This window comes from Rhea americana, unplaced genomic scaffold (genome assembly GCF_003343005.1).
Source record: "Rhea americana isolate MKP2758 unplaced genomic scaffold, rheAme1 scaffold_16, whole genome shotgun sequence".
Lineage (NCBI taxonomy): Eukaryota > Metazoa > Chordata > Aves > Rheiformes > Rheidae > Rhea > Rhea americana.
Window position 1 is genome coordinate 377,329 of NW_028185705.1, and position 25,258 is coordinate 402,586.

Genomic DNA, 25,258 nt, shown 5'->3' on the forward strand with positions numbered 1-25,258 from the left:
AAAAGCAACACCAATCCAGCAAAACACCTTTACTCCCTCTCATTGCAGGAAAAACTTGCTGTGGATTTGTTTTCAGGCCATTATTATAGCTGAGCTGCACATTTACTAATTGTAATAATAGCAGTCCTTTCACAGCTTGATGTATTATTTCTTCCATTGAATAACAGAAAGATTTGACTTCAGCATCTATTTCTGAGTTCAAAACAGAGGTGGCAGGGTATGGGGGAAAGGCCGGGGGCGGGGGGGGTATGTGCAGTTGTGCTCCACTCTGCTGCTTCATGTGGTCATGCTGAAGGCCTGGGAAGTCAGAGCTGTAGCAGTATTGCTGAGTGGCTCTGTGAACATGCTGCTGTGGGCTGGCAGCTGTACAGAGGCAAGAGGCTCTCATTTGTGAACGTGGCAGTGGGCCTGGGTGTGCCCACCAGTGCCTGTGTTTTTAGAGCCTCAGGGGCCAATGAGGTACTTACTTATTTTCTTAACGGCAAGATGCATCACTGCTGACAGTCGGTGTAGGTTTCCTTGATGAGGGACTCTCTCAGACCATGTTGAAAGCAGTGTGGCAGCTTACCAGCAGTACCTATGTATTTTTGGCAAGTACCAGATAATGGCATGCTAGCTTGTATAGCTCATCATTGTTTGTTTTTTGAAGCTGGGCTGCCCACTTGGGTTGGGGGAGGAGCCTGTGGCATACTAGGCAAGTTTTAATTTGAGCAAGAATCACTGATGCCACCATTTATTTAGACCGTGGGTCTGCCTGTCCTTGTGTCAATGGACAGTGTAAAAAGATTGGGCAGTAGAGCCTTTCTGCTTTCCCTACTGTAATTCATTAGTATGAATCTTACAACAATGAAAAGACCTCACATCTATCCTGCCCATATGCTTATATGCATAAAGAGGCAATCAAGGTCTCATACAGAGGTCTTCATCACTATACACTGTGGCCCATGTTGCAGCTGTCAGATTTTCTTTTGATGCTGATTAACTTCATCAGTATAATTGATCAAGTGGGAGGCTAAATATTTTCAGAGGTAATCGTCATATTGCACCCAAAATGATGTTATGCCAAAGGCAGCATGCAGGTGTGACATCTTCCTCTGTGTGCTGTACTGCAATTTGAATGAGTTTCCTTTTGCCTCTTACATAAATGTTTTCTTTTTTTTCCTCCAAGATTACTCAGAATTGCTTAGTTGATTGACATTGATTTGTTCATTTAATTGTCTTTTGGTGGGCTGTTGAAAGTAATACCCTTCAAAAAGTCCTAGAGAAGATTCTACAGTTCAAGACAGCTTTGGAGACAGTCAGACATGGACACCAAAACTGTCGCTGTGTAACTGTAAGTTAGCTTTTGTTCCAGATCCTAGTACTTAAATGGACTTTTTTTCCTGCAGGTAGCTTATAGCAGTTATCAAATTTGCTCAACTCTTTTACTGAAAATGAAGTTCAGCACTTGGTTTAGCATGTAGTCTTGGTTCTTGAAAAGGTCAATAATAAGCGTAATCTGTGCAGCTCTGTGATAACAACAACAACAAAAAGTCTTAAGAGATGATGGAAGCATTTTCTTCACTATTACAGTTGCTAGAACCACTTTTGTAGTTTCTGTTCTGACAAAACATCCATTGTGTGTTATCTCAGTAGGACTTTTACTTTATAAAGCTGTCTCTTTGCTGAAGGCAAAAGTGTGCTTATAGCCAGCACAGGTCACTGATCGATTCAAGGGCACAGATAATTGCTGCCTGTTTTTTCCTGTTTCTATGATATAGGGCTGGAGGCTGTGGTGATCCAGACACATACACACACACAAAAGGTTTTTGTAATGAGTACCAAAATGTGATCAGCTGTTTCCAACAAACTCTTTCCAGTTACTCAACTGTAACCGACCAAAATGACTTCATGGCAAGCAAGAAATTAGGCAAATTTTGTAAAATTTTATCAACCTGAAATGAAAAGATTGTTTAATAGTGCTTGTAAGAAAGGATGTATTCAGATACAGAACACTCACTGCTTGAAGGGATTTCAACTTCAGTTTTGATATGGCCGTCAGTACTCAACAGACACAACACTTGTAATTATAGGAGCATGTCCAAGGTTGGCTGCTTGTTGGGCCATGGTAGTTGAAGGGAGGCAGCTTATGCCCTTGCATATTTCAGCTTTCTCTCAACTTTATGTTCCCTCCTCATTTTCTGTATGTGTTGCAGTTTCAACTTGTGTCCCAGACTTTATATAGTAGAGCKGAACTCCAGGTCTGGATTCCTCTAAAATCCCTGGAGCTGTACTGGTAGAGGACTTGACAACTGTCAGGAATGAGCACTTGTAGCTTACGTTGGCAGTATGGACAGCTTCAGTTTTGAGGTCCAGACTGATACACATTGAAGAAGACATTTTTTAGAAAAGATGACATAAGGTCCTTTTGATGATAAGCCAGCTCCCCTCAAGTCCTTTTCCATGCCCAATCTTTGTGTACAAAGAAGTTTGAAGTGTCTCTCTGTCATTTAATTTTTTAGAGTTACACRTCTGACAACATAATGAAATAAACTTTAGTCACAAGGTGGGGGAGGGGAAAGGGAACACCTGAAAAAATATATTTATTGGAGTAAATAAAAAAAAGTTAACCAAAATCTTTTATTGATACATTCTTGGATAATATCACAGGATTGAGAGAATGGAAAGGAAGGGAGGAGTTAGCGGCAAAGATTGTTTTCACTAAATTGGCACATAAGCAGCAAGATTAACGAAATTACTTATTACAAACAGTATAAAACATACATGCTTTTTTAAAGTCCTTATCACACTGGTCAATCATGTTGGGGCATCAACAGAGAAAAACCTCAAGACATGTAAAAGCCATATTCTTTCTTCCAAATACCATAAGAATTATTGAAATTATTGCAAAATAGTCATTTACCTTAAATAAAATAACAAAATAAACACAAATACAAATATCAAACATAAATTATTAACATGTACCATAAAATACATTACTGGCATGCATTCCAAATATCAAGACCTCAACTAAACTCAGCAAAAATCCTTTCTGCTTCCTCTGCAGCCCATCAAAGTTGTGAAAGGCTGGGGGGTGGGGGTGGGGGTGGTGGTGGGAGGGAGGGCTAACTTTGCCAGCACAGTTTTTGGTCTTTAAATTCTTTTTTTTAATTAAAAAAAATAATGTATATGGATTGCAGTGATACAATAGTAGTCATACAAGTCATGTACATAGGTCTTTTAAATCCTTAGATTTTTTTTTAATGTACTAAGTCTGAGAGAATAGGATCTCAGTGAAACTGTGCATTCAAAAAACAAACAGTGAACTTGAAACAACATGGATGGCAATATGCAAAAATCCCCACAAACTGTACAGAAGGTTCAAAAACTTGCAGTCTGGAAGTACATATAAAGACAGAATTAGCCCCTTCAAAGTCATTGTTGGTAAATGCAGTTCACCCATAGGGAGCTCAGTCCTCATGTACCAGAGCTGGGTACTCGGGTATTGTAACTCCCATACACAGAGAAGGTCCAAGGTCACAGCCTAATGGCAGTGCCAGTGACTTACTAAGCCAAGAATAATGAGGGATATTTCATATTAGCAGCTGTTCAGAACTCTTGGATTCTCTAACATTTGTCTCCAGAATGACTGCCTGGCCTTCACTCCTCCTGCTGCAGATACCTTGCAGGTCAGGAAGAGATCTGTGCCAGTCCGGGTGACTGAATGGATGAAAGGCCTCATCCTTCCTCAACTCCATCTGACAAAACGGACTAGATAACCAGATTATTATAACTGACGTACTTCTTTTTTGCAGCAGGGCCTGAAAGAAAGTAAGAAAACGGTCTCAAGAGCAGCCATGTGAAGCCCTCTTTGAAAGGGCTTGCTACTATACCTTGGTTTGTGACAGTGACACTGAGGAAAGCCACCTAAAGTAAGTGACTAGATGGTAACTCCTTTGCACTGGTATTTTTAGCAGTCCATTCCTTCCCTTTGGAAGGCATGTGCTTACTGATACTAATCTAGGCAGGCTACAATTAGATCAACTGAAGTGGTGTCTCCAGGTCTAGCTGTACTATAAACAAGATTACCATAGGTTGATTTTTCATAGTCTYGCAGTCTGTATGTCTTCACTGCTGAGACACTGTGACTAGATTCTATTAAGACTTTTTTTTAAAAGTAGTGATAGTCTCTCCAGCTTCCTAAATCTCATGGGTAAATTTGGTTTTCTCAGGGACAAAAAATTATTTTTACTCAAGTTTTATGACTTCTGAGAATTTTTCAATCTGGCAATCAAGGTACCAGCTTTCCTAATTATGAGCATCAATTTATATCTAATGACTGCAAATATCAATAAAGAAAGCAAATCAATAACTGTTACATGAATGATGCTACATACTTCTTTCAGCAAAAACTGTGCATACTTGGAGCTGAATACGACGCAAAACATCATTGTGCAATACCTTGGCAACACTGACAATTCAGGGACATAATTGGTAACATATTCCCTATTATGCAACAGTAACAAAAATATCATTTATATGTGAATTCTGCAAGTAGAACAAACTATATGTATTGGACTTAGCAGACTTTATCTTGAATTGTTTTCCAGTCAATATACAAAATTATTTTTTTCTATTTTCTGTTAATTATCCACTTTTCTAAAAAAAAAAAAAAGTACGTGTATGAAGTATGTATGCTCTTGTAGCAAAAAATAAAATCCACTAGTCGTGAAATATTAAATCAGTTACCATGAGATCAGTTTAAGCTAATTGTTAGACCCAAAAGGTTAAAATTGCCAAGCACTGCTCTTATTACTTCTTACTTGGCATTTTTTTGAGTAACTTGGATTCAACAAGACACATTAATGTGAATTATAACCAACCATGCGCAAAATAACTGAATATGTAGATAAACCTTAGCCTCAAAGCATCCCCCAACAGAATTTACATTTGGAAGATAAGAGAAAGGCATAAGGCTGATTTTATGGGATGCTGAAAAATCTTCTCATTTTTGTCTTAGCTACTGTTTCATGAGTTCAAATGAGAGAGGTTGTGAACTGAATTTTAGAATACTTTGTGACTCCTACAGAGATCTAGCTCACCTAACTTTGCTCTCCAAAGTTTGTGCATATTTTTCCTTGGATCAGTCAGAAAGTACTAGTTATCAGAGACCATTATTAATTTTTATATTGCATATTTTTCAGAAATATTTGTTTACGGTTTTCCACCAATAGCAGAGTATTTTGAGAGTATAATGTATAGGAGTGCAATCAAATATTAATGTTTTTCACAGTATTGAACAATTGTACTCCTAGGTATTTTCAAGGTTTTCATTTAAGAACTTGCTGTGTAACCTCATAACTAAATATTTAATTTTTCTAAAACCCTGATTAGCTGTTTTACAGTGTTCTATGTAAGCATCAGAGCTGTCTGTTCAATCAAGGTCCAGTCCTACAAAATGCTGATTTTCTTCAATTGCTGTTACCTTCTCTGAGACATGAAGGTGTTAAACACATATGAGGATAAAAAGCATCATCTTCAAGGCTGCACTGCAAGTATTCAGTAGGCTATGGTATGCTATTAAATGCTGAAGAGAGTTAAAATGTAGCTGGAAAAAATGTATAGTCATGAAACAGGTTACAAAGTAACTGTGTATTATGTTGTGACATAAAGAGTAGCGGAGAGTTCATACAGAAGAGAGTAAGATTTTGATAATCACTGTTGGTTCACATAATGTCAACCCAACTAATGCTTACAGCGGTTTCACTCTACCCTTCAACAAACCTGATATTTTACTTAGATGCGTTTTCTCACAAATTCAACCACAGGATGTCATTTTTCATTTTTGCAGTAAGAGAGTGAAACACCTGTGCCAAGTGAATCCAGCTAAGGAAAAGTTTTGATAGCTTGTACTTCTATAACCTCTCTGTGAAGAGATGGAATCCAAACATTTGAGTCATAAAGTTATCTTTGGCATTGCTCTATTTTAACAGAATAATGTAGTTGACAAAAGCATCAATAATTTAGAAACACTGATCGATAAAGGCTTCATGAGAAAGAGGAAGAGGCTCTTCCCTAGATTCTAAAGACTGTTAGGCCAAAAGAGACCATGTCTCTTACTATTTAAGTGGTGCATTTCACAGCTGTATCCCTACCTCACTCCAGTAACTAGGAGCTTCGCTGAAGTTTATCCTCCAGAAGGCCTTCAGTCTTGATTTGAAGACTTCAGGAGAGACGCAGACTATTACATAATGAATCACTGCTGAATCTCAGCTCATCGTTACCATTGGGCAATTAGCACCAGAAGGCAGGTATGGGCTGGATTTTTCTCAAATGAATTTACATGAAAATGGAAATTGCTAATGAAACATCAACATTATCAACATTTACTATGCTTTAAGCCATGCTAGATGAGCAATCCCCTGTTCTTTAGATGGAAAACAGATAACGGATCTCATATACTATGCTGCAGTCAGTGTTAACAGATGACGACTTTCCAACAGTGAGTACAGATTGTTCTCTGTGCAAACAGTATATACATGTTAAAATATGTATAATTTTATYAATTTTTATCCTTCTATATAAATAATGTTATTAAGCAAAACTAAATCCTTGTAAGCAAGGAATCTAGCTTTGCAGAAGCTGTGTTGCCATCATTTGACCCACTTTGTCCCTATACATTGCTATATCAAATAATATGATGCAATATAATTACTGAAGTATCGCCTACTTCAGCACACACCAAGGACAGGCAGTACGATGCAGCGAGTGCCTATCCCAAACAAAAACCATACAACCTACAGCTGCAGGTTACAAAAGAAGAGGGCTACCTGTACAAGCCTTCAACTCCAGTGGGCCCTTGAGTTAGACATACTCGCCTCCAGGTGAGCCAATTGCTGTAGATCTGTGATGCAGTTTCTGAAATGCTGGACTATACCTTTAGTATCTAAATATACATATTTCTATTCCATTCCGTTTTCATTACCATACCCATTTCTTAAGGTCAGTGCAAGGGAACAATCAAACCATGCTATAAATATGGGCTGCTAGCTATTTTTAAATACAGCCTACCACATAGGAAGGAAGCGTCCTGGATATTTGCAGATAAATACGTTCTTGAAGTAAACACAACAGGTTTAAAAAAAATGTATCTTTCTATTTAAGAAGCAGGTACATCTTGCTTTTAGTGAAAGGATTCTTTACCACTAATCAGCACTGAATAGCAATAATGTTAATAGCAGAATTTAAAATGAGAAGTACCTGAAGAACAGAGTTTCATACATACAGATGGGACTACTGCACTTGAAATAATGTCCAGGCTCAAGTCCAGTCATAGATAATCACATTTATACATGTATCAAGCTCAGCAGAGCACAGAATTCCTCAACTCTATTATAGTTTTGCCTTAACTTTGTTCTACTTGAATAAAAGTTCTTTTGTCCATGTTATGGTGGAAACCAGTCTAGGCTACTACACTTCAAAAAGATCAGAACGATCTGTGTCAGGGATACACAGAGTTATGAAAATGCTATAGCATCTTACTACTAATATACAATACTAGATAAAAGGAAGGTGCAACTAGCAAAGCTCTATTGTGCTTGATGACACTGCTGTTAGTCTTCCAGCTCTGTGAGTATTACATTTAGTCTTAATCTGAAAGAAGTTTCAATAAGCAAGGCAAGAGCAGTGCCTTCTAAAAGAAGTTGAAACTGGACTGGCATCTCATGGAAGCATGAAGAATTCATCTTAGTCATCACAAAATCTAGGGGCTTCATAGCACAGTGTTAATTTTAAGAATTTCATTGTGTGTATATACAACCAACAAGTCCACAGGAGTACAAGTTGTGATCAGTTCTGTACTGTGCCTTTTCCGATTCTCCCATCCACCCTCCTCACTTGCAAGATAAAAGCATCAGTTTCACGATGCCCTCATACATTGTACATCCACCCTGGAGTAACCTAGCAGCAAGGATTTGCTCATGGTAATTGTAAGTTAAAGACAGGAAGATGGCATGGGAAATACCATTTCTTTTAAACACAACAATTAATTTAAACTATGCCTTTTTTCAGACATTAGCTCACTTCCATGACAACCTGTAGAGGGCAGTGATATTCTGCAACTATTCCCTGGCAGAAGCAGGTTAACAGGATTTGAAATAACTGCATCTCCTGTTCTAACAACATATTAAAAACAAATACGCAAAGGCAAAAATCCTCTTTGGATATATGTTTCATCACTTGACTGGTTTTCATTATCTTGAGCATTGGTCACAAAGAAGATGCTCCTGCAGTATCCGGAAGGATGGCAGATCTGTCAATACTTACTCAGAGTGAGATTTAATCATTTTCACTTCAATTTTACGCACATTTGTAACCTCTTCCAAGCTTAAAGAGAAAGATTTACAGCACAAAACATGAATTTTATTACAGCCTACAGGCATCTCAAGCTATCAAATTAGCTCAGTTGGTTAGAGCGTGGTGCTGCTAATGCCAACTTTGTTGGTTCACTCCCTGTATGGGCTATGCTGAGGGTTGGACCAGATGATCTCCAGAGGTCCCTTCCAACCTTATGATTCTATGAAATGTATGAAACATGATCTTACCATTTCCAGCACTGAGCAAGAATTGACATCATGATGGCTGTGAATCTGGAACTTCTGCTCTTACTTGCTTTTGCATTCAGCGTGGCAGGTTATTCTTACCTCTTCTCTTCTGTTTTACTTATTTTTGCTTAAAGGCCTGTATCAGGTTCATACCAGGCAAAACTGTGGCCGATTATTAAATTCTTACTCATCCCATAGCTCCACACCTGAAAGTTAGAGCTCTGTTGCCTCTAACTGGGGAATGTATATGAGCAAGAGATGAAAGAAAGTCCTAAATGCTTCTACATGCTTGTCCAAAACCTACAAATGGAACCTACAGAGTAATAAATTTTTTAACTTTTGCATTTAAATAGATGGTTATGTGACATTTTTGTATCTGTCGTGTTCTGCTTGCTACCATCACGTATTGGCAACCTATCTAGTATATAAATGCCTGCAGTTGTATACAAAAATCCTTCATTTTATTCTATGTGAGAAGGTGTGTGTGTGTGTGTGTGTGTGTGTGTGTGTGTGTGTGTGTGTGTGTGTCTGTGGATAGTTGCTTGCTTTTGTACTGGAGCCTAAACTGAATGGCTCTTTTGCAGATCAGCACACAGAACTTCACATTTTAGTAACAGAGTATGAATGTATTAAATTACAAATATAACATTAGTAAAAAGTATGTTCCTTCATAATTGCTTTATAGCCTTCTCTTCTCATAAACTGTATCATCTTTAGCTGTCGTATTTCCTTGTCTCAGTAAAGCAGCAAAAATTAGCAATTCAGCCTGAACACAATTACAAATAGAAATGTTGTTCTAGTTGCCCGAGTGGTTTCTCACCAGATCACAGACTACAAAAGGAAGTGAGAAGGTGCTAAAGAGATTGCTTCTTTTTTTTCTGATTACTAATTTATCTAGTACATAAATGGCATGATGGCAACCTGGTAACAAGTTGAAATGAAAGAACAGCCTTTCTTTTCCTTTTTTTTCCTTTTTTTTTTTTTTTTTTTTTTTTTTTTTTCCTTTCTTTTTTTTTTATTTTTTTTTTTTTTTTCTTTTTTTTTTTTTTTTTTTTTTTGTTCAGCACATCTTGCCATCTTCACCTGAGCACTGCACTAGAATGAGTGATAATTCAGGTGTCATGCTGTATTTTCATTTCCCATGGCTCTCCAGTTCTTGACAGGCAGACTGCAATACACAAAGTGCACATGCTCTGGCTCCATTGTATTTGACATGGTAGCTAGAGAATACTGTCCTGCTTAGATGGAATTAGTATTGGAATTACTTCTTTTTATTTTTGCAGTTTTATCAAACCAGAACTCAGTCACCAAAAAAACCCAGAATTGACTCTAATTGAACTTCTGAGACAAACAGTACTCATGTATAAGCACTGGTTGAAGAATGAAGAAGCTGAAGAAAGTTTTCTGATCATCTCTGTATCGTTTGTAAATCAGTCCTTCTCTGATGCACAGCCTTCTCACTGGTCACATGAGGAAGATGCATATTGTCCCCTGTGTAGTATCACACTTTGAAGGAGCTTGAGCCAAATGAGATTGTGCTTTGCCGTAGGACAAGGAGAAAGTCTGAATTACAGCAGACTACTTCCTCGCGTGAGCACGATGTTCACTCAGGACAAAAGAAACTGAAATCCCTGTTGCTGGTTAACAGCCTGTAAGGCATCTGTTTACCACAAAAGCTCCTCTAGTGTAAATTGGAAAGTGCTTCAGTTAAATAGATAGCATATTACTTAAGTGCACAAAGCGCTGAATTGAACATAGGAATAACTTGCAGTTCTGCTTAAAAGCTTTGCTGAGCTGTAGCATAACTGATAGCAGCGCATTAAGAAAGAATGAGTGTTAAGCTAGGTATTTTTGTATGTGCAGACCACATTCTGATGTGCATGATTAGATTCTCTAGTGGGATAACTGGACTGGTTTTCCTTAGGAATTACTGAAGTATGTGGTAGACGGAAAAACAAAATGGGCCACAGAAAAGACTGAAAGAGTATGTTACATGGAATGCTGGCGAGAGAGAGAGTAGGGCTGCTCACAGAGTGCACTTCAGAATTTAATCGAGGAACAACCCTGTAATGGAATTGTATAGATTTATGCAGCCATCACTAATATTTCTTCAGCTATTCTTATAATACATTGTATTATGCCATGTATTACTAATATACTACTTGTGATCTAAAAATGCTAGAAGAATCAAAAACAGAATGAAAGTGGGTAGTGAAAATTGTATTTTTTTTACTTTAATGTTTCAAATTCTGCAATAGGCTTTTAACCCTTTTCTTTGCTCCAGTAAATTGGTTTTCTTTCTTAATTTTGTTCAGTAGTAACAGTGATCTGGGCTTTCAATAAGGGATTCTCTGGAAGTAATGAACACAAAGAGAGCAGTTGAGGTAGATTCCTTTGGGAATCCAAAGAGTAGTTCCTTCCTTAACAGGAACCTGCCACCACCTTGGGGACTATGGGAGCATCAAATCCCTGACTGTGGCAAGGAATATCTCCAATCAGGTTTTATCCAGAAGGAACTCACAATATCTGGAAACCCCCWCCTTGTCACGATCTCTTTGGGAGAGAGGCACATATTTCCCTTTAAAAAAGTTTTCTCTGATTCAGTTGGGTATTATACATTGTTAGTACTTCTGATTTCATATAGGCCCCTTTTGCAACTGCTTTACCTCTCTCAGCCTGCTCTGCCATGTTGGTAATTTTAACTGAACAATATATATAAAATGCAAGTTCAGATTTTGGTGAAGGACAAACAGTTACAACAATAGAAGAAAGGAAGTAGAGGCCTGAAGCGAATGGATTCTCTAGAAAAGCAGGACTCTATGAACAGCATAATTAATTCATTAAATGCTATCAAAAAGTCTTATAGGCAGGTGGGGGAGTTAATGGAATTACGATGTTATAGCAAGCTCTTAAGAATTCCACCGTGGCAGAAAAACAAACCCAATCTTTTTATTTCAGTTTCACAGGTTCCAAACCCCMMTTTTTTTTTTCTTTTTTCCCTGTATGTGACAATTTGTACATTTTGTGTGAATTAGTATCAAGGGTACAGGCTCCTAAATTGTCACTGCAAACAGGATCAAATTAAGAAGCTCTAGGCATRGAGCATAAAGTCAAGAAGAAACTAAAATGGCATAAAAAGATAAAAGGCCTGACTTGCTTATTTATGCTTAACTATTACTTTTCTCTGTGAATTACCTTTCCTGTGAACTGTATGAGTCCAGATAAATTTGCATTGTTGACATTTGTTGCTTGTAACACAACGAGTTTTTCCGTATCACTCTGCTGGACATTCAGTTACCTACTGAGGTGTTAGGACCACAAAGAAGACTCTGTCATGTGAGCAGAGCTAGAAGCTAAATAACTTGGCCTCCTGTGCATCCTTTTTAGGTCAAGGTTGCCAGCTCAGATGTGCTCCTGAACTCTGTTTACAGGAGGGCTGAAGCTAGTTTGCTGAGACCTCTTATTCAGCTTTCTAAAACTAGTATAGTTCRCATGCTTAGGTTACTCCAATCCAATGAAAAATCACTAGTTGAAGGCTAAGGGAGACTTAGTCATTTTCTTCATCCTATAAGCAATTTCTTTTCCAACAGGTTTAGGCAATACCAGAAAATTTTAGCCTGGGCTTTCATGGTCATTCCTGAAGCAACTTAATAAGGTTTGCACATTTCTGTTCTCACCTGTGGGTTCAATTTATGAGGGCATCAGCTTTTCCCAGGCACTGTATTTTCTTAATGTACTTTCCTAATGAATAGAGAGCTGTCTGGAGGGCTGCCAGCAGTTCTTCAGGCCCCATCTCACTGCCAGCTATACTGCAGCTGTGTTCTCTTAACATGTCAGAAGCCCTCTGCAAGCCTGATGCACCACAATCGGCGATCACACCGAACTAGAGCCAAAATGAAGTTACACAATCAATTTTTGTCCTTCAGTTAGATGAAAGAAACTGGTGCAGTTTAATTATGACCAAGCTTGTCTAAACTGTACCTTTGTTCCAATGGCCTGTTGCAGAACAGCCCTGCATCAGCCCGTGGCTAACCCGTCTTTGCTCTATGCCCGGGCTCGTGATGGCATGCATTTAGCAGCGCTTGTTCTGTATGTTGGAGCTCCTTATAGCAAGCATGCTTCCTTGGGGAGGAGGGAGACATTCACACTTGTTTTGCTCAAAAAACAAGCATGAAGAAAAAATAATTTTAAAAGTTGTAACTTCTCTTGAGTAAAAATAAGCCAGATTTTACTTCACACAGATCTTCCACACTGTAGTGATGGCTTTCCTAGTGCTGGTGATCCCTTGCCTGGATTCATCTGCCAGGATTTCCTCAGTGGCCAGCAACAAAATCACAGTGTAGAGTAAGCACTGAAGTGCTGACCTGCAGCATTTATTTAGTGTTTCACACTATGGCAGGACCCAATTACCACACTACTTCCATCACTGTTCTGCTCATGTAATCTGTAGAGCCCACCTGCTGAAGCGAAAGCACTCATTAGGCTTCTGTAACATTTACAGCTCTCAAATGGCCATTTTCTAGGTGTTCCTTTGTCTCATATTTGGGATTCAACCCATTTTGGAGACATTCATCTAAGATCCTTCTGTAAAAATAACATTAAAATCTACTTATATGCTAAACTGATGCTTGCTTTCACAGCTTGAGTCGACAGCGATGAACTTCAGCACAGGGTAGGAGATGATGATACTCTCCTCTCTCATTCAGCTCTGACAGGCAGCTGCTGAAGGACTTGCACCTGTTTGGGGCTTTGTGTTTCTCAAAATGTAATAGAGTGGGTTTTTTTCTGCAGCGCTAATCTAAAATCTTTTCTTCAGTTTTATTCATTTAATCTGAACTGCTGTAGATTACCAGGTGATTACCACTACAATAATAAAATGCAGCATGTTATTAGAAACATCTGTAAAAATCTGCCAAGGTTATTTGAATATATCCTTTGGATATTCTCAAAAAAAGATGAATTTCGCAACCAAACAATTGCTAAAATGTCATTATTCCATTTGTTTTAGGTTTGCTGAGATTCATTAGATTGGCTGATATCATGGAAGAATTCAAAGGGTAGTGGGAAAAGATGTTACAAACTGGAGCTTAAAAAATTGCATATATCAACTATGTCTTTGTGCCTCTCCATGGAARAGTCAAGCTTGTATGGAAAAATTTYTGCATGCAGCTGAGCTATTCCTGTTTAATATAGAGCATGTTATCTGTGAGATTCCTGTTAGCAGGGAGTAAGAAAAAACATTTATGAAGTAGGAAGATGAAAGTATCACATATAGAAAGCAAGCAGTTCATAGAAAAATTCATAGAGTTAGGTTTCTGAAGTTGAACTCTTCAAACTAATTATGAATAGCTGGTAGGTGAGTAAGAGTAATAAAAATGTCCTGCAGATTTTAACTGAAACCCTCCCAAAACGTAGGCTCATTGGATAAATTCAGAAAGAAAAATTTGCCTAGCTTTAAATTTGTAAATGGGAAGACCACATATTCAGTTATTTTCTTTGCAATTTTCACAATATGACTGTCTCAGCTTCTGTGCATTTAGAAACTGCAACGAAGTACAGTTACATTTACAGAAATTGATTTGCTGCACAGTCTGTACTGCCTCATGCAAAGCAAAGAGGGAGATGGCAAGACCATCATTCCACTATGCCCTGTTCTCCCCACATAAACAGGCAGGCATAGCATGACCACTCTGGACTTCGGGAGCCCTGTCTCAGTATAGCAGCTGCGGCTGGCAACCACAGAGCTAACTTTCTTGGGCTCAGATCAGGTCAGTAACATGAAATTCTGGTCAACTTGATCCAAAGAAACTGCTGTAACTAAAGCCACTTAAAACTTTATTTGGCAAAGATCCATTTATGTATCCATTCATGCCCACGGCAGTGCTGTAACCTTCAGCACTGAGCCTGCATTAACGCTACAGAAGCCACCTGCAAGTCTATGCTGGGCCCACTCCCTGTTTAAGGTATGGTCACAGGGGCCTGACTACCCACTGAAATGGATGAAGAATATGCAGAAGACTATAGCTTTTTAAACTATCCCAGAGTTGTAATTTACCTGTTGCTGTTAGGAAGATTCACAAAAACATAATTTAATACTGCAAAGTTTATCTGACAGAATGGAAAATGGAGACGAAATTCAAAAGCTGCAGAGCTGGAATAATGTTTATAAGTACCTACCTCGGGGTGGGGGGGGAATCATAGGGTGAATATTAATGCCTAGATATTGGAGAGTAAGTTATTAATGTCAACAGAGCACAATCAGAAAAATAATAAAATCTTGCCCCTTAGTGCTGCTTTATATACATTTGATAACATGAGTTCACCTGGTTCACCTGTGTTTTTCCAGAATGCAATTAATAATGAACCTTCAGATTATTTAAACAACTGTATATACATACATGCAAATATACTGAGCACAGTGGGACTGTATAAATGTTGCATAGATATTTCTATCTAAAGTGTACTTACACATCTCTCTTTACACAAACATACTGCACTTCTAAATTTTTCACATTCATATTTTACCTTTAAGGCTCTTATTATTATCTCTTTTAGCAATGAGTATTTACCCTAAAGTACAACCCCTAAGCAAACTCAGACTGCSTAACTAGCGAAGTGAATTATATAACCACAGTTGAAGTGAGCTTTATACACACAGGACTAGCAAAATACTGTATAGAGCCGTGCCAGGGCCATAAGTAACAATTACAAATATCCAATATAATGGGTTCTTTTAACTAGGATTGCTTTGAAGTTCCCTAAAGGATTTAATAGGAAGCTGGAGTATGACCTTGCCAGTTCCTCAGGGCACACTGGGATTTACAGTAGGTTTTTCTTCAAACAAAAGWCCATTTTTAGCTTACAAGGCCTTAAAGTAGTAGCTACTGAGGTGTGTGTTTTTCTTCGAATTTTTTGACTACTTTCTGTGAGACCAGAGAATATATCCAATAGGAAGAAAAAGAAAGAAACATCATGAGTATGATAACAGCACAATAACAGAAAATTATCTCATGCCAAAATGGCAGCTACATGACATTCTTATAGCTGAAGATAGTTTGTTAGTGTTTGAGTCGATAAAATACATATTTGCTTTGTCATTCTGCAAAGGTATTATTAGATTGAGACCAATATGATGTTGACCATTTTTTTGATATTTGGAGGAGGAGTCCTGGTTCACTGGTTCACTCTGTCAAATCAATTAYTATATTTTTACAGCCAGCATTAAAATCTGATGTACATTGGTCACACCAATTAAAAAACAACAAAAACGCAGCTCAGTTAGGTGAGCTCCATTTTCTGTATCAGTAGCTTTGCTGGGCGYTCTCAGTCACTGGCTGACAACCTAAATCAAAGGTTGAGGACCAAATGACTGTGCCCCCTCCACAAGCCTTCCACAGGCAGATACTGAACTGAAAGACATGATAGCAAAAAAACCCACATTTATATTGGAGGCTGAAGTAGCTCTAAGCTCAGACAAAACAGAAAAAGCAACTGTGTTGACAGATGTTTCCACTACAGTACAAAGCTGGAAATTTCCAACTTCATTTTAAGTCAGTAGAAAAAGGCCCCGTTTCAGAGAAGCAGGCTTTCACACAATGAATCCACAGAAAGACAGGATGCCTTCCATAAGGAGCACCCTGCACCCAMAGCAGTGGGGGTCAAAAGAGGCAGAAAAGATAGAGGAAAAATTGAGCACTAGATAGTTCTGGCAGCAAGAACTGCTGAATCAGTTTAAAAACTAAGTAGAGTAGTTACTGTTATTCTGTTAAAATATATAATCTGAAGGGAACAGAGAGGGAGAAATGTTTTTAGAGAAAACAATAAGCAAAGCCACTGCAAACAGAGCGTTTTTTGTTATTTTTTTTGTATAACACCTTGTAACCACTAAGTGATTGTTGATGTCTTCACAGAATCAGAGAATCGTTAAGGTTGGAAGGGACCTCTGGAGATATCTAGTCCAGACCCCCTGCTCAAGCAGGGTCACCTAGAGCATGTTAGACAGGGTTGCATCCAGGCGGGCCTTGAATATCTCCAGAGAAGGAGACTCTACAACCTCACGGGCAACCTGTTCCCGTGCTCTGTCACTCTCACAGGGAAGAAATTCCCCCCCACGTTCAGGCAGAACTTCCTGTGGTTCAGTTTGTCCTGCTGCCTCTTGTGTTGTCACCAGGCACCACTGAAGAGTCCAGCTCCATCCTCTTGACACCCTCCCTTTAGGTATTTGTAGACAYTGATAAGATCCTTATTTTTCCTTATGTGAGTGGACTGCAAACCATTTTATTGAATATATAGATTATTGTATGTCATCTAGAACAAGCTAATGCCTGACTGATTCTTTCTAATTGTATGGACAACTAATTAATGAGCTTTAAAAGACTCAGTAGGTCATAACCAGGCTCAAAGTTTTTCATTTATTTATAAAATCCCTACAAAAAATTATCCATACAATCTGCACAGAACAGATATCAACTTTTACTATGAGGGAATTTATTTCACCATATTTGAATGCATTCTTAAAAATGGTTTAGCAATGTCCAGGAGACTGGAGTTGTGGGGGGAAGAGGCTATACTTTTTTAAGTTTTTTAATTAAATGGATATTCATTAAAGTCAAGTCATTGTACTKTGGTTACCAAACTACGTAGTAAACCTCTTGCTTTATACTATGTGTGGGCATGAGTTTTGCAGGAAATATTTAATTAATAATTTCTAATGAATCTTCCCATTAATTTAATAAATGCCTTCTTAGGGAACAAGTAAAAAAAAGTGGAACGAGAAAATTTTATTGGTGATTTAAACCACATTTGGATCTACTTCACAGGTCAGCCCTGCCAACACAACACGCTGCAGAACATGATACTAATAATTAGGCACTAGAAATGATCTTTTTGCTCATAAATAAGTATTAAGATTTTTATACAAGTAAGTCTAAGAATTGGGATTTTAAGGAACCATCAGGTATCTGAGTTTGGCAACAATAAGGTTCAGTAGCTCAAGTATTACTACTTATATTATTATATTGTATTTTGTAAATAATGTGATCCAACACTTCTGTGTTGTTGTATTTCTGGGAGGAGGGACTTGGTTATTGGGAATTTTTTTGGCCACAGACACAACAAACAGCACAGATGTGTAGCATCATCTTAGTTTTCCACTCCTCTGGACTTACTCCGCACATCAGTAACAAGATACAGAAATTATTCTGCTAAATCCATATGCATTATTGCACACAACACTCTCTTTAGAAAAAGAAAAAAATTTGCTTTGTAGATAGCAAATTTAATCTGACTTTGTAAAAACAAGGAAAAATCCTAGCAAATGTAATAAAAATACATACTTTTAATTTTTAAGACAGTTTAATAGTGAACTGTATTCTTAGGTTCCTACTCTATAGAAAAAGCTGGTGTTGTATTCTGTTGCTGAAATCCTTGTCTCATTTGAGTCAAGGGCAAAATGCCTGCTCATTTCAACAGACTCAGTGAGTCTTGCAATAAAAAATAACAGTATAGTATAAAATTACTACAGAATGGTATTGGTTTCTTAGAGTGTTTCTAAGCATTTTTCCACTTGGAAACAGGAAGTCCTCATCTTTATTGTGCTATTTACACATTCTTCTGTACCAAACTCTACAGTCCTTCCCCTCAGTCCCCCAGGTTCTGTCTACAGCTAAATAATGACCCGGAGTCTCTGGGACTAGATTCTGTTGCTTGTTAAAACTTGAGGAACATGGCCAAAATAAAATGGCCTCTGATGGGAGGCATGCGTATGGGAGGGTAAAACTGAGTGTCAGAGGAAATTCGCTCTACTGACTAATACTGTTAAGATTTATACCCTCATTAACTTCTATGAGCTCTAGAAGTAAGGCATAAATGGGATACACAACCCATGTTGTCCCTTTGCAATGGCAAAATAATCTCATCATTTGTGAATATTCACCAGTGGAAGTGACAGGTCTCTGTAAACTAACAAAAAAGTATGTCTTTAATTTCTCAGCCTCTGAAGTGCTTATGTTGATAGTTCTGCCAGAATCAATAAACTGTTTTTGCTAAGCTGCCGTAACATGATCTAAACTACCTACACTGATCTAAACTACCTACACTGACAGACACTGCTTTCTGTCTCTTAAGGATTAAGCTAAAAGGTAATTTTTATCAGTCACACCTCTGACTACCTTGCAAGGTATTATTAAAATAGGTGCCTTCAGAGACAAATTCAGATTGTTGTCAAACTTATTTTTCCCATCTGAGCCATTACAGGAAAGTGTGATTTTTGAGTCAGACAAAAAACAGTGCAAGATACACACCATTTACGGCCTGGAAAAGAAAGTTTGAGCATCCTGGTTTAGCCTGAGAGATGCCTGCAAGGTTGCCATTTTGAGTCAGGTAGTAAGGTTGGGATAGGCGGGAATAGTGTTATCCTTCTAAATAAAAACTAAACCCAACAAAGCATTGCATCAATAAAGCATCTCAATCTTAAGCATGTTGGCTGCATCCTTCTCCTATCTCTTACTTGTCTGCTTTGCAGATAGAGGCTTCTGGGTCAAGTGTATTTTGAAAGCAACGACATCATCGGGGATGCCACGGGGAAGCAAGAAAAAAGCAGGAAGTCTTATCAGTGTTCCCAGCAAATGCAAGATTGCAGAGAGACTTAAAGAAGCCCTTGCATGAAGAACAGCTGAACAGCTAGCAGTGAGCTGTAGCTAAAGGATCAGGCTAGGCAACACAGCAATAAGGAGCAAGCAAGGAGCGCTTTGCTTTGAGAGATTCCAAGAGGACAGCAAAGTCACTATGCAAACTGTCATGTTAACTGCATGTTAACTGTACTTCACCGCAGCTGGCAGAGCACCATCATGCAGCTAGAAAAGAGCACAGGCTCTTAGGAAATGTAATTCCAAATCTCCATGTGATTATAGCAAGAAAGAAACAAGACCAATTCACGTTACTCCTGAATTATAGCCATGAGTACAGCAAACATACTGACCTTCGCTATATTTAAAATGCTCCAGTTTGAATGCTGTAGACTGGAATGATAAGAAAGAATATTATTTTCACCCACTTAAAGTTTTAATTAACATATTAATAATAAATAAATAAGTTACTAGTACCTTGGTTATCTTACTGGAAAACAGGGCTCTGCTGAGAACTTTGCAAAGTGTGGAAGTAATTTTTATGAAATATAACTGAAACTATGACCCAAGTGTTCTTCTAAAATGTCCCAAAGGAGTCCTGAAGTTACTGCTATAAGAAGACAATTCCTCCTTTCCTCTTGGTTTTGCCTCCTGACTGTATTTCACTGGCTTGCACTAGGGCACCTTTCTGTTTTCTTGCTGCATGTGACATGCTCTCCCCGCTGCTGTGGGCTTCTCCCTGCCTCTGTGCGCTGCGGCATGCGTTAACTTCCCTTCCTCAAGCTGGGATTGTCAATGAAGCTTTCTAGCAAAGTTCGTATCATTCCATCACTCTTCTCTGAATCATAGTCATAGTCATAGAACGGTAAGGTTGGAAGGGACCTCTGGAGATCATCTAGTCCAACCCTCAGTGTAGCCCATACAGGGAGTGAACCCGCAACCTTGGCATTCGCAGCACCACACTCCAACCAACTGAGCTACACCTGCCCCCCAATCCCATAATGTTATTATTCCCTCGTAGCCATCTACTGACTATCAAGGAACTTTTCCAAAAATATTACRGTGCATTTCTGACACTCTGCCAGTAGCACTCTTCTTCAGTCGATCCCTACCTTACCAATACCCTGGCACCTCTAAGTGCAAATTTCTGTCTCTGTTTTTGACCCAAGCAGATGTACAATTAAAGATAAGGTTATAGAAGTGACTATACACAGTAATCATTTTATTACTTGTACCCACACTTAATAAATACAGCTCTACATGTGTAGCTAGTTTATTCATTCAGTGAACCAAGAATTGAAAATATTTTTGTAATGAATCATCATACTCAGTAAAATCAAGGAAACAAAAAGGCTCTGGAACAACGCGTGGCTTCCCTATCCCACCCCCTCGCATTTTTTTTTTTTTTTTTTTACTATATTCAGTTACTGGTTTCATTCTAAGTCAGCATGCCAGGGTATTTTCTATTTGTTTTTTAACAAATTACAAGTAGTTCCATTAATTAATGTGTTTTTTCCAGGTCTTCCATAGAAAACAGCTGCAAAAACTGCATGTAGGTTTAAGGCATCTCCCAGTCAGTAAACTGTCCATTCATGCCAGCAGTGAGCTCTCTGAGCAGACTAAGAAACTTTCCATCCGATGTGCATGACAACGAAACCCGGCAGTGGGGACAGAATGACAWCTCACCAACTGACTGTTGGGTGGAGCCTCTCTTAGAGAAACAGGTTCTATTTTAAAGAACAGTAAATGTCACACTTACTGCTCTAGGTTATTCTTTCCAAGAAACATAACCATAGAAAAGACTGAACAAACACTTAATCCAGTGGCTAACTGCTTCAGATCTGGAACACGCTCTCTTCTGAAGAGAGATTCTTCAACTTGATAAACACTTGATGTGAAGGAACACTTCACACAGGTTTTGCGGAGCCGTCACATGCCGCCTCATTGCCGTGGCAGGGACCATCCGTCCCTGTGAAGCACAGTGCGCGAGGGGGCTGATCCCTGCTAGCACTCCTGCTTGCTTACACTGCGCACGCTACACCCCAATTCACTGCTGCAGCTGCTGCAGCTCCCTGGCGCCACAGGTACCACGGCAGCGCACACACCTTCCCCAATGGCAGCAGCTCCCATCTCGGGTCAGCTCAGCCCCAGACGGAACTGGGTCCCAGCTTTTGATGACTGATTTCCTTAGGAAACCACGTTTCTTCCTAGTGCAGCACTACAAACCGGAGACTATAAAAGCAGAGCTGGTGTGCTGGGGCGGGTGGGAAGCTGTGACGCTAGAGGAGAGCCCAGCTGTGGTGGCCAGGGCAGAGGTGCCCGCCCGTGGCGCGCCAGGGTGCCGGGGCCGGYGGCACGCACGCTGCAGCCCAGCGGGGCCACTGCTCGCCCGGCGGCGCGCACAGCACGGGGGCGCTCACGGAGACCCTCGTCCGGGCCGCTGCGCCCAGGAGATCTCTTAGGGCTGCCCGGCACCGCCAAGGTAATACCCTGGTTGTGGCATCAGATAAGCAGGGCTCTGGGCAGCACAGAGACAGCCCCGCTACGAGCCATTTGCTGTCACACACACAGCACTACCGTACTACTGCGGCGTACCTTTCCTCAGCGCACAAGGGCATTTCCTCCCTTTTCTGGAAGTTCGCCTGCTCAAACTTTTTGGCAAAGAGTTGCAAGTAACAAATATCTTAATAGAAAAAATCAAGAATGTTCATGAACTGCCATGAGACTAAATTCACCGGTAAGTTAATCGTGGTGTATATTCTGTATTACAGCGTATCTAACAAAACTGCAGCTTCAGCTGCATGGTTAAACATTACATTTTTGCTGCAATCAACGTTTTGTTTGCAGAAAGCCTTGATTTCAGTTAGTTTTGAAAACATTAACATTTAATAAAAGTATTGATTCAATATAAGACTCTTTACTGCCCAGCCACAATAAGCATCATGACAAGTGATGTAACTATGGCAACTTATCTCTTTTTCTTTTTCCACGGAGCAGTAAGAAGAGCAAGCTCATGGGATAAAATGCCAGACTTCTCTCAATAAGGCTCAATGCTCTGCGTTAACAGAGGAGTTAACTGAGTGAAGTATCACATCTAGAGCCTGGAACACCCTTCTTTTATACATTTCAGTTGTGTTTCAGGAGCATTTACATATATCTAGCCATTAATCTAATTCTCTCCTTTTTTTTTTGTACTATGATTGGAAAATAAAAACATGTCTTTTTTTTTTCTTACTGTCAGATAGAGGATTCAGAAGCAACACTCTCACCCAAAAGTCCAAATACCTGTTTTCATGAATAAAAGGATGCTCTCCTCTCTAATATAACAGCATAGATCACTGGGAAAAGACACACATTTTCTTTGCTGAAGCCAATAAAGAAAAAAGCAGTGACGTGTTCCAGAGATGTTGTGTGAAAATGGTGCACATTTGCATGAAGAGAGAAACAGGGAGAAAGACCTGATTTCTTATGTGCCTTTTTTTTTTTTTTTTTTTTGGTGCTGCTTACTGGTGCAAAAAAACGAAAGAAAACAACAAGCCAGCCAGGCCCTGCTGCACAACTATCTCCTGTATTTGCTATCCGTGTCAGTGTTAAATAATGTCTATCTCATTTTAGAGTATTATCTTCTGTCAGTGACAAATGCTCAGCAGTATCTCACACTCTTTTTAACTCATATGTTCCTTTAGTTCATCAGCACAGTCATTTCAAAGCACTACTCTGAGATTTCTGTATCAACTTCTTTCTCATAGCAAAGACATAATATCTCAAGACTTGGGTAAAATTACCAAAAATGCACAACTGTGTGCAGGAACCAACTTGCACAATATTATGACAATTGTATCTTTGCATTATTGAACGAAACAAAATACTTGTAATACCAGTTCTTGACTAGAGGAATTAGAGCTATCATGTAAACAGGGATACAACTGATGTGCAGTTGCTAGGATGCATTTCAATTTGTGGCAGCCACTATTCTTTTCTAATCCTGCTGACTTACCACTGTTCAACACAGCATGATTTTGTACCACAGATTTTTTTTATTCATATCTATAAAATGTTTTAAGTTTTCTTTGTGCTTGAAATCACGTGACATGGAAAAGTGAATGGATTCCAATCTTTACTTTGACAACTTTGTTTACCTGCGATATTGCTTGTTTTCTGTTTTCCTGAACTTTTTACTCTATTATTACTACTAGTTTTATGGAAAGTCCTTACTAAATTTTCAGTTGGTTTGTGAACAACAAATAGTTTCTTTCAACCAACTCAGTGCAACTGGTTTTTCCTAACCATGGAAACACTTCCATACCTGCTTTCTTTTAAGCATGAGTTGTCCCAGGACAGACAGGATTCTACCAAATTGAAAGTCATATCATTAATCTAAGAGAAAGACACAAAGACACCACTTTGAAATAGAGAACTTTGCCCTGAGCCATTACGGCTTTTGCGGCTATTCTTATCATACTGTTAAAAGTTCACCAAAGTTGGAGCAGTTGATGGAGATGCCATCAGAGCTCTGCTAGAATTTTTCAGCTTTTGAAACGTCACAGAAGCTGCAGCAGGGAGGTCCCAGGATCTGCCATGCTCCCAAATGCCTTCTTTCCTTCTCTGTTCAGTTACAGTTCTGAGTCCATCGGGTATCAATAGAATGCATGAGAATTAATACGAAATTAACTTCATTCCCACAAGCTATTTCTTACTGTTCACTAATTAAACAAGCAAGTTAAAGTGATTATCTGAAGTGGCTCTTCAGGCTAGCCTTCAACTCATCTGGCCAAACTTATGTTCACAAACACAAGCTTTATTTATAATAACTGGGGACATCACTGGGGGACCAATTCAGAGAGTCTGAGCATGATACAGAGACTGCCATAACCTTACCTCGGCAGTGCCTGGGCTACGGGTGATTTGTCGTGATATAATACAGCAAATCTGACACTGAACTGAAGTGACTGTAGCAACCCTAAGGACTGAAAGCAGAGCTGGGTTATTAAAGTACTTCTCAGGGCGTAACCCGCGAGGCCTGCGCAGCAGCTGATACCCAAGGAGGCTGCTGGCACCGCGAGAAGGAAGCCGCAGCCCCTGGCCCGCACGGCCCCCGGCCAGGACAGGACTCCGCTCCCCGCGCCCCTAAGCGAATGCGCTCCACGTATGCTGCGCGCTCGCTGCCAGCCACGGGTAAAGGACTCTGCCCTCTTCTCCAGTCGGTCTGGCCAGCGAGGAGGCTTTCCGAAAGCTCAGTTTTTAGGCGGGGCTGCATCTGTAACAGCAACGAGGACTCTGGGTACCTCCCGTCCTCCCGAACAGAAGGGCTGGAGTTTCTTTTTTAGGTAGCAAGCTAAGCAGAAATTCCACATGGATGAGCCGTACTTAGATACAACACAAAAGAAGCTTCCTCCCTCCCCGCTTCCCCCAAGACGGTTTCAGTAATCTGAGTCCTAAGCCRCAGGCTTTGTGCCCGGCCCACAGCCATTTCAAAACGCATTTGCAGAGAGCCAGGATTCTGGTCTCTACAGGGAAAAAGAAAGTGCGCGTTCCCAGACCAGACATGCTTCTGGATTTGCTGTTGATTGAACTTCACTATCACATACACTTAATCCTGTTACTTCAATGACAGATATGAAGAGACTTTGTTTTATATCTGAAGGAAAAAAAATTAAGTCACTCATTTAATACAGGTTTTGCACCTAACCTTATCATCTATATAGCTCTTCATTGCAAATATAAGCTATTCACCTTTACACCAGATGCTGGATGTCCTAAAAATATCTGAATTCATTTCACTGCCCTTTATTTCCTCCTATATATGACAGCTKTTATCGATCTGATGTCTGTAAAACCATTTCACAGGAACAGAAACAGTGCTTCTTCATAGCTGTTTTAATTCAGCCCAGAACTTTTAAAATGTTTTTTAATAARTAAAAAGGGAAATATTAAACGTTGCTTTGATGAATAAAAAATAGAATCTGCCTCTTGCTGCATTTGTTATTGGCTGTTGTTAGACAGAACTGGATGGAGTGATATGTGCAGGCAAAGGAATCGCTGCCTGGTACC

General features: G+C 39.3%; 1 protein-coding gene across 2 annotated transcripts in view; it reads right to left on the minus strand.

The window, feature by feature from the left end:
- Nucleotides 1–25,258, minus strand: part of GRM7 (glutamate metabotropic receptor 7) — a 359,963-nt gene that overhangs the window by 22,309 nt on the left and 312,396 nt on the right. Inside the window, exon 10 of one of the 2 annotated variants that reach the window (XM_085300020.1) lies at nt 3,661–3,800. The exons of the other annotated variant lie outside the window; for it this stretch is intronic. Coding sequence (XP_085156146.1) covers nt 3,751–3,800 — 50 coding nt within the window. The 3' untranslated portion in view covers nt 3,661–3,750. Of the gene's footprint in view, nt 1–3,660; nt 3,801–25,258 lie in introns of those variants that run through there. 2 annotated transcript variants of the gene reach the window in all.